The sequence below is a fragment of the Rhinoraja longicauda genome, chromosome 8 (assembly GCF_053455715.1).
Source record: "Rhinoraja longicauda isolate Sanriku21f chromosome 8, sRhiLon1.1, whole genome shotgun sequence".
Taxonomy (NCBI): Eukaryota; Metazoa; Chordata; class Chondrichthyes; order Rajiformes; family Arhynchobatidae; genus Rhinoraja; species Rhinoraja longicauda.
The window spans coordinates 66,914,905-66,928,689 of NC_135960.1; the positions used below are offsets into that span (position 1 = coordinate 66,914,905).

The 13,785-nt window shown below is 41.5% G+C and overlaps 1 protein-coding gene across 1 annotated transcript in view; it reads right to left on the minus strand.

Annotated features, from left to right (window-relative positions):
- The window catches only part of snx4 (sorting nexin 4), a 36,591-nt gene that overhangs the window by 14,250 nt on the left and 8,556 nt on the right, over positions 1–13,785 (minus strand). The window contains exons 3-6 of the mRNA XM_078404160.1: positions 8,786–8,924; positions 5,204–5,353; positions 3,321–3,368; positions 421–476 (exon numbers count right to left, since the gene is read on the minus strand). Of these exons, the coding sequence (XP_078260286.1) occupies positions 421–476; positions 3,321–3,368; positions 5,204–5,353; positions 8,786–8,924 (393 nt within the window). The remainder of the gene's footprint in view (positions 1–420; positions 477–3,320; positions 3,369–5,203; positions 5,354–8,785; positions 8,925–13,785) is intronic.

Here is a 13,785-nt window from a genome sequence, read left to right on the forward strand (position 1 = left end):
GTGTCATGGGTTATGGGGAGAATGCAGGGCAATGGGGTTGAGAGGAAAAGATATGTCAGCCATGATTGAATGGCAGAGTAGACTTGATGGGCCAAATGGCCTAATTCTGCTCCTATAACTTATGATGAACATGTGACTACCCCAGTTTGTCAACTTGGTTGCTCTGGACAAGGTGGGCTGAAGGGCTCATCTCGATGCTGTACAGTTTGATGACCCTAATTACTTCAGTTATTTATGCTCTGAAAATCTAACTATTACTGCATCTGTGGAAGATGTTGCCATGCATCCCTGATAGGAAAGGAATTTAAACCACAACGTGAAGATTGATTAAAGACAAACCGCAAAATTACTAAAACAAGCCTTCGGCTTACGAGGCAAAGCAGCATTTCAAAATAAGTGACAACATAAAAGACAACTTACTTCTCGGGGTTTTTGACTCTGAATGTTGCATTGAGAGCTTTTAACCTGGAGTCTGCCTGTTTAAAAGAGTCAGATATATATTTGAAAACATTTCTCCAGAGAAAATGTTGCTCTCAAATGTTAGTCGGTTACTTCCGAACAGGGTAGATTAATAAATAATTCCTAAAATTACTAAATCATTACCCTCTTTTGAAATGGTTCATCTCCGTTCATGGATTCATCAGGATACAAAACACACCAGTGCAAACAGGAATGAAGTGCTTTACCAACAAGTGTTTGCTTTGGGCCTCACTGTGACAATACTGCTGGAGGAACAGCACTTCAACTTGTGCCTGCACGTCGCAGCCTTCTGCACACAATAGTGAATGATCCAGCTACAGGTCATTTAATTTCGTGGCCTGTATTGGCCATTCACCTGGAATAATAGCTCAGCTTTTGCCCCTGGAAGTGGAGTTCGTGCACAGTGTGTCCCGCTGGGCTTGTCCTCCTGCTCGGTGTTCGTAATTCCCACATTCTCGTAAGTTTGTTTGTCTATGTTCACTCAATGCTCCCATTCATTCACTGTTTAGATAACTTTGTTTACAGTTTATTCCTGTGGTCACCCCTACTTGAGACACCTTTAATCAGAGACACCTTTTGCCATCTCCGTCCCTAAAACTTTACAAGCTTCTTTTGACTCCTTTTCCATTCTAATGAAGATTCCCCATCCAGAAGAGTGAATAACTGTTTCTCTTCTTGTGCTGCCCGACCTGCTGAGTGTTTACAACATTTGTTGTTTTTGTTTTAGATTTCCAGCTATTGGTAGTCACAATCTGCTCTCTGCTGGTCATGAAGCTAAAGATACTGACAGGAGGCTGCTTAAGACAGGCCAAAGTTCATTCCAGAGGAATTCCTCTTTCTACCTGCATAGTCTGCAAAAGGACATGAACAGGGAATTTTTGAAATTAAGACAACTCGCATTTCATTCATTTGGAGTATTGTGCTCAGTTGAGACCACCCTGCTATAGGAAGAATGTCATTACTCTGGAAAGGGTGCGGAGAGGATTTACGATGATGTTGCCAGGAGTCGAGGGAATTAGTTACAGGGAGAGTTTGGGCACAGGATAGTGGTTTGTGTGCGTCTTAAATCTCTTACAGTCTAAATTAAGCTCTAAAGAATACCATGGAATCCCTCATCAATTCTTCAAAATGTAAAGCACCGGAGCATTTAAGGATGTCAGCAAAAGTCAAGCCTGTATTTAAAGATATGTTAAAAAAAACATCGGGGGGTGGGGGGAAGGGGGGCTCTGAGCTGCAGAATAAAATAAGGAGTTACATCCTTAATTGAAGAAATTGTGTAAAAGCTCTTTCGGCTAAAATACTGGGGATGGAGGCTACAAAGGTGTTGGCTGGCACATTTATTGTTTTGAGTAAGGTTACAGCATCAGTAACCTGAAGAGGACCAGGAGTTGCTGCAACACGACATACATTTCTAATACAGATGCTCCTCCACTTACGATGCTTCAACTTACGATATTTCGACTTCACAATGGTGCAAAAGCGATACACATTCAGCAGAAACCGTACTTCAAATTTTGAATGTTGATCTTTTCCCAGGCTCGCGATATGCAGTACGATACTCTCTCGTGATGCTGGGCAACGGCAGTGAGACGCAGCTCCCAGTCAGCCACGCGTGTAAGATGATTTTGCCCAACTGTAGGCTAATGTAAGTGTTCTGAGCATGTTTATGTTAGGCAAGGCAGATGTTTGGTAGGTTAGGTGGCTATGATGTTCATAGGTTAGTTGGCTATGATGTTTGGTAGGTTAGGTGGCTATGATGTTTGGTAGGTTAGGTGGCTAAGGTGTTCAGTGGCTATGATGTTCGGTAGGCTAGGTGGCTACGATGTTTGGTAGGCTAGGTGGCTATGATGTTCGGTAGGTTAGGTGTATTAAATGCATTTTCCATTTACGATATTTTCAATTTACGATGGGTTTATCGGAACGTAACCCCATCGTAAGTCAAGGAGCATCTGTACCAACATAGTTTTCATATCTGTGCTGACTGAGAGCCATCCCATTTCCCCAGTAATACAGTGTAATCTCTTGTCCTCACATTCGCATCAAGCTCCAGACTCTGCCTCTTGGTTGCACGCCAAGGACAAGTCACCTACAAACCCACACATAGGGTGGTGGAGAAACCAGAACCCCTGGGGAAAACCTTTATACAGGCAGCAGGGTATCAGAGGTTGAACCTTGGTCATCGTAGCCAAGCAACAGCAGCCCTACTAGTTACACCACCATGCCACTCCTTTAGTTTTGATGAACACTTAATCAAGCGCAATACATATGTACAAGAAAGAATACAAGCCATTATGAAGCTGGAAGTTCTAGGAGCAATTAATCAAATGTTATTTTTCCCCTCCCCTCCAGAGATGCATCTAATTTTGGTAAAAAGGTTGGAGAGCCTCATTAAATCCCTCCAAAGAGATGCTCCATTCAAGCAAGTTAATGTCTCCAGCCGATCAAATGGCATTTTAAGGAACAAGTGTGTCCTCCAGTTCCAAATTATGGAATTATTTTACAGACAACAATCTAGTGCATTAATTTGTTATTTCAAAATACTGACTAACCAATACGAGAATGTTTCTACAAAACATCAGGCATTGAATGTAAAACACAATACTTTGAAACAAGGCTACTTTCTCCTTTGAATTCTATTCAGTAGCCCAAAATGCATGATGTTCAACTGCAATTTGAATACAATTTCAACTCTTGGAAAATGAGAATCGTTACTGTTCCATGTGCAGTTAATGCTACCCCACCACAACTTTGCCTTTTGAAACAAATCATGCTCCATCTTGAACGGATGTTGTTATAGTTCACATTTCCTAACTTCTCCAGCAGTAAAAGGTGCAAGTTACCTTGGCTTGGAACCCCGAATCATTTACTGCTTCTTTCCAACCATCCTCCTAAAAGAATTTAAAGAAACATACAACTTAATTTTAAATTTAAAATAGTCATATACAGTTCATAGGTTAAAATAATCCTAAATGGATTTACTTGTATTTTTATTCGTGGAAATTAACAATATTTCTCTTAACTGTCAATTGGAAAATTGACAAATCATTTGATTGGAGAATGTCTGATGGCATTGTAAGAAAATAACTGCAGATGCTGGTACAAATCGAAAGTATTTATTTCACAAAATGCTGGAGTAACTCAGCAGGTCAGGCAGCATCTCAGGAGAGAAGGAATGGGTGACCTTTCGGGTCGAGACCCTTCTTCAGACTGATATCAGGCGGGCGAGACAATGGAAGGATGTAGGTGGAGACAGGAAGATAGAGGGAGAACTGGGAAGGGGGAGGGGAAGAGAGGGACAGAGGAACTATCTAAAGTTGGAGGTCAATGTTCATACTGCTGGGCTGCAAGCTGCCAAAGCGAAATATGAGGTGCTGTTCCTCCAATTTCCGGTGGGCCTCACTATGGCACTGGAGGAGGCCCATGACAGAAAGGTCAGACTGGGAGTGGGAGGGGGAGTTGAAGTGCTCGGCCACCGGGAGATCAGATTGGCCAACCCAGACCGAGCGCAGGTGTTGAGCGAAACAATCGCCGAGCCTGCGTTTGGTCTCGCCGATGTAAATAAGCTGACATCTAGTGCAGCGGATGCAATAGATGAGGTTGGAGGAGGTGCAGGTGAACCTCTGTCTCACCTGGAAAGACTGTTTGTGTCCTTGGATGGAGTTGAGTGGGGAGGTAAAGGGACAGGTGTTGCATCTCGTGCGGTTGCAGGGGAAAGTGCCCGGGGATGGGGTTGCATCCAAGGATGCAACACCTGGCCCTTTACCTCCCCCCTCAACTCCATCCAAGGATGCAACACCTGTCCCTTTACCTCCCCCCTCAACTCCATCCAAGGCCACCCCATCCCTGGGCACTTTCCCCTTCAACCGCACGAGATGCAACACCTGTCCCTTTACCTCCATCCTCAACTCCATCCAAGGCCCACCCCATCCCCGGGCACTTTCCCCTGCAACCGCACGAGATGCAACACCTGTCCCTTTACCTCCCCCCTCAACTCCATCCAAGGACCCAAACAGTCTTTCCAGGTGAAACGTCGCCCATTCCTTCTCTCCCGAGATGCTGCCTGACCTGCTGAGTTACTCCAACATTTTGCGAATAAATACCTTCGATAAATACTTTATACTATTTATATTTAAAGGATTTTTTGATTCTCACATGAGCAAATTCCACTTCACATTTCTTTGCAGGCAAAATAGGGAAGAGAACAGAATGGGGGAGAGAACAGAGAAAACTGCATATTAAACCCTTTTCAATGCAATTCTCAGAACGCAGATGGAGGAATTCTAGGAGATGGAGGAATTAAAGCAGCTGCCATATTCCCAGCTTAATTGTATGCCTCGCCAACAATAATGCAATTGTACAATATCAGTCACAACTTTTAGACACCCTAAAGTAATTAGCCTTAGCACTTTGGAAGTACGCATCACTTGCAATGCGGTAAAACGTGTTAGCCTTTCTGCACATGGCCAAGAAAATAAGCACCAATCTGATAACTGACCAATGAATCTGTTCTAATGGTGCTGGCTATCTACCTCTGATGCTATTTTCAGGGAACGATGTAAATGATACACATTGCACTCCTGGATCCTTCTGTTCTACAACACACTCCAAGGCAATGCAAAAAAAAAAAATCACTCCCTCCACACGAAACATACCAATGTAAACTAGATTGATTTCATAATAAACATGACCAAAAGCATTGAAAAATAAAGCAAGCTTCCAATACCTGTGTTAAGAATAAATACAAGATTGTGTCGAGAGAGAGAACGGAATGAGAAGCAACACGCAAAAGATAGTTTTCAAGTCCAATTCTTCGTCGTTCAACAAAATCAGGATCCATGTTATCAGCAGATAATTTATGCCAGACAAATTCAGCCTGCAAGGAATCAAAGAACAGGTCATTCACGTTGGACTTTGTTAATTGAGTTTCAGAATTATATGGACAAAACCCTGCAGATTCGTGCAACCTCTCAACTATCTTTCTTCAAGATTTTTAAATTATAGAGTGCGGACCAACAAGTCCACATCATTCCAATTGTCCAAACTCTCTCAAATGAGTGGAGATTGTTTTGCCTCCACTATCTCACCCTGAAACCCATTCAAAACATTGATCCTTATGTGAACTTCCCAACAAGCTCCCAGATTTCCACACCAATCCAAACTAATCACACAGATGTCCTTGATGTCATACAGCATGATCGCAGTATGACTGAAGGGGAAAAATTATTTGCATTTGAGAGTTTAAGTTCAAGCAATGATTTAACATACCCCCCTCCCCCAAATCCCCAAAAGAGAAAAATATTTGAAGATCAAATAACAGAAGCTTGAATGGAGTGCAGTAAATTATCAAATGCTTTCTCGAAATCCAGAGAGTTTCAAAAGGCTAGTTAAGAAACTTGAGGCACTTGGGATGTGAGGGTCAGTCAACTTAGACAAGAAGCTGATTGATCAATAAGCAACAAAAAATGGTGTCAAAAGTCTGATTTCCAGGCTGGAGGATCACACATAGCACTGTTCCAGGAGCTAGATTCACAGGGCAGAGACCTGCTGTGAAAGGAATTGAAAAACAAGGATGAGATTACATATAAACACAAAACTTGGAGAGCCTAGTTTGGCTGCTAATTAAGCAATGAGGAGGTGCTTTCCAGAACAAAATGCTCTGCAGTTTTGAAAATCCTCAGTTCACTTATGATGCTTTCGGTAGTTACCCCAAATCAGTATTCACCTCTTCATTCACCATTTTGAACATCAATTCTCCTCCAAGCATTCTTTGCACCAACACATCAGCCTCATGTTTTCAGAATCTCACCCTACAAATCCTTCATTCTTGATATTAATGTTAGAGGTTTCCTGAAACATCTTGACTCCTATTTAGTTCCAAGATCAGTTTGGAAATACTACACTGCACAACTAGAAAAATAAAGCACAAAGTGCAGGAGTAACTCAGCGGGTCGGGCAACATCTCTAGAGGACATGGATAGTGACGTTTTAGGTCAGGACCCTTCTTCAGACCTTGTCGCTGAGTTACTCCAGCACATTGTAAACCAGCATCTGCAGTTCCTGGTGTCCACTGCCCAATTGGTGTTCTGCAAACATCCAGCACAGCTTTTGCTTTTTATGGTGCTCCAGCAATGTAGCTATTTCTTTGCTTCAAGTTGTTTCAGTTTTCTAAACCAACTTTGCTCTTTAAAATAATGTTATCTTTGATAACCTTGCCTCCAACTCACCACCTTGTTCGCTCCATGCTCCTCATTTGCAATCCAAAACACTCACCTTTTCAAGCTTCCCAGATCTGGTTGGTCCTCAAGCCGACACCTCAACCATTTCTGACTACTGATGCCACTGTAACACTAAGGGTTTTCAGCATGTTGTTTTCGTCTTAGATTTCCAAACCCCCAGTTATTTACTCCAATTCCTTGCCTTTGTACTTTACTTTTGATTAAATGCTACAGAACAGCTTTCAACTTTGCCTTACCAATGAATTCCAAGTCTCTCAGCTCTAGCACACCTTCAAACTTGCCACTTCGTTTACAATGCCTTTTCCTTCGCTCCCACCAAAGCATAGACATTAACACTCGTTTCATTCCTAGCGTGCCTGACCATTTTAAGTCAGTCCTTGAAGTCTGCTTCAAAGGCACTCATTTATGATATCAGTTTATGCCATCTGCAAACTTTAGAATTATACATTCCGTGCCCAACTTCGAGATTAATAACCAGTCTTAATATTGGCACTGAGGAACACTGCATAATTCACTAGATTGGAAAAAATCCATCAGCATTTTTTGATGCCATTTGCTTTCGCTTCACTACATGTGTATTTTGTGGTACTTTAACAAAGTAAAATTCCACAATATGTTAATCCTCACCGTCATTTTTCGCAGAGCTCTTATCAAATAGATAAACGTGGTATATCTTAATACATTTATGCTGACCGCACATTTGCTTTCAGATTTCCAGATTACAAAGTCCATGCCAGAATACAGTTTCCAAAAGATTATATACTACTGCGGTACTGACCGACTCAAGTAGAATAAACACAGCATTGTAACATCTACAATCCTGTCAACCTCCCTCCCCATTCCAAACTGTCCGTTGCACAATTTTTAGTCATATTAAATAAGTATTCCCATTATCCCCAATCTGTGATTCTTGCTTCCTTTTACAATTTACTATCAACTGTCTCTCCATGATATTAATTAAATTATAAACCTGGAGAGGTATAATGGAGTTACCTTTTCCCTTCCCTCCCTCCCTCACACACCAGTGGCCTTTAATATCACATCCCAGCCCTTCCCTTGCTCGTGTCAGGTCTCTATAGTTCCCACATCACAGCTATGTGCAATATGCCTGCAGTTCATATTGATCACACATGCATTTACAAACTCCTAAACCATCTTCAGTTACTTTGCATTTGCCATATACCCAGTCTTTATTAAACTAAATTCAAATAGTTTGAGCACATGGATAAAGATGAGACTGTCCGGTTGTCCAGATGCAAAATTTGTGCAGAACTTAATTTCAGAGAGATTAGTCCTCAAATTAGCAGTGTTAAATTTATAATTTAGCATCCTTGTACAGTAGTCGACTTCTTAAATGACAGCAGTCAACAGAACTGAAGCTCCAAAGTGGAGTATAATTCACAGACACTATTGAGAGGACCAAGGTTCTCCTCCCTGCTGTCTTAACGTGATCCAGGAGGTCAATAACAAGACATGGGGCAACCCTCAGGCACGTATATTTTCCAAGCGCTGGTTTCTTGATTCCAGAGACCTACTTTAAATTTGTCCTTTAAAGATTTGCAGAATCCAAAGAGTAAGTACCTAAGTACACCATTGCTGAAGCACGTGACCTCAAGTATTGTCCGGTCAAAATATTTATTTCCAGTAACTCCACCATATCCCACTAGGTTGGTTCAACTCAACATCCATAGCAGTGAAACAGAGTCTAATGCGCCCAGACAGAAGCCAGCAAATAGTTTCAAAGCTGTCTGCTGCAGAAATGTACCTTATAGATTTAATACAGGGGATGAAATAGAAACCAACTTCCCCCTTCCTCAAAGGACATTGGGGGGTTTCCAAGTCCGGCAAGCCCGGGAATTGAGGAAAGGTCACATTCAGCCAGTGCAGCAACCTTTCATTTCCCTCTACAGTACATGTACAGTACAATACAAATAAAGAGTGGTCCTTTGCTGTTGACTGAGTCCAACTGATTCTCCAGAGTTAATGGGGCTAAGTCCAACTGACTCTCCCAAGAGGGAGTGCCAACATAAGAAAACAGAACATCAGCTAGAATTTCAAGTATTACTCACTCTTTTTTCAGGCAGAGGTGGCACCACTACACAGGGATAAGCAACAACCAAATAATTCCTCAGCAATTCAAATTCACTGTATCTCCTCCAGAGAGAGTCTGCCACACTATTCTCATCTTCACTTTGAGAATCAATTGGCCTGCATGAGGAAATAAATCCAAATCAAGGGGTTAACATTGACATCAAAATGGCAATCTCCAGGTACAAACTAATAAAAATATTTGTTTTCCTGCAGGTTAACGAAAGGTAAACATACTACTGCTAACCGACATTTTTGATATAAAGCAGATCATTCGCATTTAATAATACTATTACAACACTAAATCGAGATGGACAAGGCTTCCCAGTTATGCAAAGACAGATCACGGATGACATCTGTACCTGAAGCCCTATTTTTAATTGGCAGGGCCTTTGGCTTCTTGTCACAAAGGACAGCAAGGTTCGCTTGAATAGGGTGCTATGTGTTGGTATCACGGGCAACACGCCAAGGATGGAGCAGTGTTTTAAGAGGTCCTTACAGTGTTGCTTCCAGTAGGCGTTGACTGCTTGGTTCAGTTCAACAGGTTGGTTCCTGGTGCTCAGGATGGCGAGGACCCATAGAGCCTTGTCAGTGGTGAACCCACAAAAAGCAAGTTGCTGAACCCCGTGCTGAACCCCACTCTATTCCTCCGATTGTTTTCTCTTCTGGATTTTGCCTTCATGTGCCCGTGGATCTGTTTATTTCCCCTACACCACATCCCTCTCCCTCACTATGTGCAACAGGAGGCACTTCAACAAACCATCAGTGAGCTCCACTCATCCATGGGAGAATCATTCAATGGTGTTCACATTGTTACTTTTTGCCAGATACTCAACGACAGCTCATCCAGGCATCAAAATCCCAACTGGCTGTGAACCATCAGCCTGCAAGCAAACATGCTGCTTGCTATAGGGATTAAAAAAAGTAGATAGTCGGAGGCAGGGGGTTACATGCGATTGGAAACAAGGGCAGACCTTAGACAATAGACAATAGGTGCAGGAGGAGGCCATTCGGCCCTTCGAGCCAGCACCACCATTCAATGTGATCATGGCTGATCATTCTCAATCAGTACCCCGTTCCTGCCTTCTCCCCATACCCCCTGACTCCGCTATCCTTAAGAGCTCTATCTAGCTCTCTCTTGAATGCATTCAGAGAATTGGCCTCCACTGCCTTCTGAGGCAGAGAATTCCAGATTCACAACTCTGACTGAAAAAGTTTTTCCTCATCTCAGTTCTAAATGGCCTACCCCTTATTCTTAAACTGTGGCCCCTTGCTCTGGACTCCCCCAACATTGGGAACATGTTTCCTGCCTCTAACGTGTCCAACCCCTTAATAATCTTATACGTTTTAATCCTTCTAAATTCCAGTGTATACAAGCCTAGTCGCTCCAGTCTTTCAACATATGACAGTCCCGCCATTCCGGAAATTAACCTAGTAAACCTACGCTGCACGCCTTCAATAGCAAGAATATCCTTCCTCAAATTTGGAATCCAAAACTGCACACAGTACTCCAGGTGCGGTCTCAATAGGGCCCTGTACAACTGCAGAAGGACCTCTTTGCTCCTATACTCAACTCCCCTTGTTATGAAGACAACATTCCATTGGCTTTCTTCACTGCCTGCTGTACCTGCATGCTTCCTTTCAGTAACTGATGCACTAGGACACCCAGATCTCGTTTCCTTAACTGAAAAGCACAAAGACAACATGGTGACTTCAGTTAAAACAGAGAACAATTATCTTTAGTGGGGTTAAATTCATTTGAGAAACTGTAGACTGACCAAAGTTACTGTGAAATGGAAAGAACAGAATTTGCAATATCCTTCAGTGCAATAAGCCCATGTTCCATGATTTGGGCTTATTTTGAATTTTACCCACTCTGCCTTAAACTCAAATCCTATTAAATGTAGAAAGGTGACATCTTGTTGAATCAGGAAGACTGTCAAGGATGCCTGCCATCCTGGCAATTCCATTTACTCCATCACATTTAGTTATTCTGTTATTGCAAGTCAGTTTTTTTTGTACCACAATCTTTGCACCTTTCTGCTGTTTTGCATTTGTTGTATCTATCATTACTATAGATAGTTTACTCTGTGAGCTTCATGCAGACACATACCCTGGTGTATGTGAAATAAACTAATCTGAATCATGTGAAAGATGCAGAAAGCGCCAGGTTTCACTGGAAGCAGCTAACTCGTCACACACTGAAGATAGACACAAAAAGCTGGAGTAACTCAGCGGGACAGGCAGCATCTCTGAAGAGAAGGAATGGGTGGCGTTTCGGTTCGAGACCCTTCTTCAGACACTGCCCTGGGCAGCAGCCTTCTCATCTGCTTATAATGAAACACCAGAGGATGTAACCCAACACTCCCGAATTTGATAGTCATTGAGTATCGAAAGCGCGAAAGCAAATCATATTGCAGAAAAAAGTTTGTTCCGTTTAAGAGAATGACATTATAAATTACCAAAACCACCTTCTCTCATTATCTGTCCTCGTTCTCACCTAAGCCACCGCTAACAATGGCCTACTTCCTTTATCATCGTTACTTTTTTGCAAATCTTTTATTAATTGGTTCTATAACTCTCTACATCACCGTCTATATCTCTCTTTTCCCTTTCCCCTGAGTCTCAGTCAGAAGAAGGGTCCTGGCGCGAAATGTCATATTCTTTTTCTTCAGAGATGCTGTATGACCCGCTGAGTTTCTCCAGCTTTTTGTGTCCTTTCCTCCCCCTCACCCCACCACACTACAAATTTCTCACTCAGAGTTAAGGTAACTCACTTTGAATCATTCCAGCTGCTTCAGTGGTTATGTTGGAGCAAGAGTGAGGCAGTTTTGAACCATATTCACACAGGGTACAGAGTAGAATAATAAATCTATCATTTCAACATCAACTTTATTTTAAGAATTTTGTGCCTTGGCATGTTCAGCTTTGGAGAACATAACAAATCAAAGGCAAAAAATAAATAAAGCAACAAACATAATTCTAAAAATGTGGTCCATCCTTTATAATGGCCTGCAGTATGTTGAAGCTATTTTAACTCCGACAAACCATGTGGATTCAATTACATTTCTAGTGAACATGGATTCAGGCCCTCAGAAGACGGGTTTTAGAAATCAGTACTAAACTAGTTTCTTGTTCTGTTTCTCTTCAATTATTAGATATATTAGCCATTAACTTCAGTTAGAACGACATTTCAAACAAGACAACCCAGTGATTGTTTTATGGGCACTGATTTTTTTTTAAAATAAATCAATTAATTACAGGACTTCAGTAGCTCACTTCCATATACTTTTCAGAACTACACATTAAAAGTCAACTGTAAGGTGGGTGGTTTACACCAATTCATAAAATAAAACCTATCCCTTGAGTGGTTTTGGGAAAATGTTCCCATCTTCAAAGTTCATTGCAATTTAAAGGACTAAAATTTAATTTTGCACAAATCAATAGTCAGCAATTGGATACAGAATGCACCAGCATCAAAAAGTGGTACTTCGGTTTAGGTTTCCTGCTTCAAAATGCATGTGCAGAACTCCACATCTCTATTATGAAGGAAAATTTAAAATACTGTAGTATTATGCATTACTAATGTGCTAAATATTTCCAGACTTTTGAGAAATTCAGAGACCTTTGAGATATTCCAAAGACGCCCAGGTATGCAGGTTAATTGGCTTTGGTAAATTTGTCCCTAGTGTGGTAGGATAGTGTTAGTGTACGAGGATCGCTGGTCGACACGTACTCAGAGGGCCAAAGGGCCTGCTTCCGCACAGTGTCTCTAAAACTAAACGTGTAGGAAGGAACTGCAGATGCTGGTTTAAACATGCAACATCTCTGGAGGGACGGAATGGGTGATGTTTCGGACCTGAAACGTCACGCATTCCTTCTCTCCAGAGATGTTGCCTGGCCTGTTAAGTTATTCCAACTTTTTGTGTCTATCTCTAAAACTAAATATGGTTGTACATTTTTGACCAAATGTTAAGAGATCCAAATTACCCACTGGTTTAATACATAGAAGTGGCACCTCACAATTCATTGACTTCCATCATTTCACTCTTGTTCCCTCTTGTTCCCTCTTGTTCCTCTTTCAGAGGATGGACATCTGAACCCGGGAAATAAATTTAAAAGAGGAATACGATAGGACTAAAATTGAGAATTTAAAAAATATTAGCATAGCGAATCTTGGGAATTCACTGCTCAGATGGCTGTTGAGGCTCAAACATTGAGAGATTTCTACACAGAGTAATGAAATGAGGGCAAGACAGAAGAAATTACACATGGTAGAAGATCAAACATGGTCTTGTTGAATGGCAAAGACCAAGGCCCAATGGCCTATGAAATCCTGTTCATATTTCTAAAAACAACGACTGCACCAGAGCACAAATGCATTTTTGGAATAGTATATTTAATAGCGCGCAAGTAACCTTCAGGTCTGGCCTCAACTTATTGTGGCCTTACCACCACCATTTACCCCGACTGCACAATATGCCAAAAGGAGTCTAAAATGCACACCTTTGCTTTTTTAATTTAATAATGCATCACTACAAATAAACGATGTTAATTCTGATTTGAAATGGGTAAACAGTAAGCAGCTAAATCTTCTACAACCCCTCAATGGAGTATACGAGAGATGTAAACATGATACCAAGAGACTTCCACATAAACATGTGTTTCTCTATTGCAATAATCAGGAAGTTCTGCAAGCCTCTAATTGCTTAGCTTTATTTTCCTACCCACTACAAAAATTCACACTCAAATCGCCTGTATCTTCCTACCTCCTTTTTTGATCTTTGTTGACCAGAATTTTGAACAGAAAATTAGTCCACACCTGCAGTCCATGGGGTCTTTACCATATTTATATATTTCTCAGCAGACTAATGGGAGTTCCAAATTTTTACACAGATTCAAATGAATACAACAAAGATTCTACCTTGGTTTGGTGATCTTGAACCACAACTTAACCAAAATGTCAAGCTCACTTAAAATA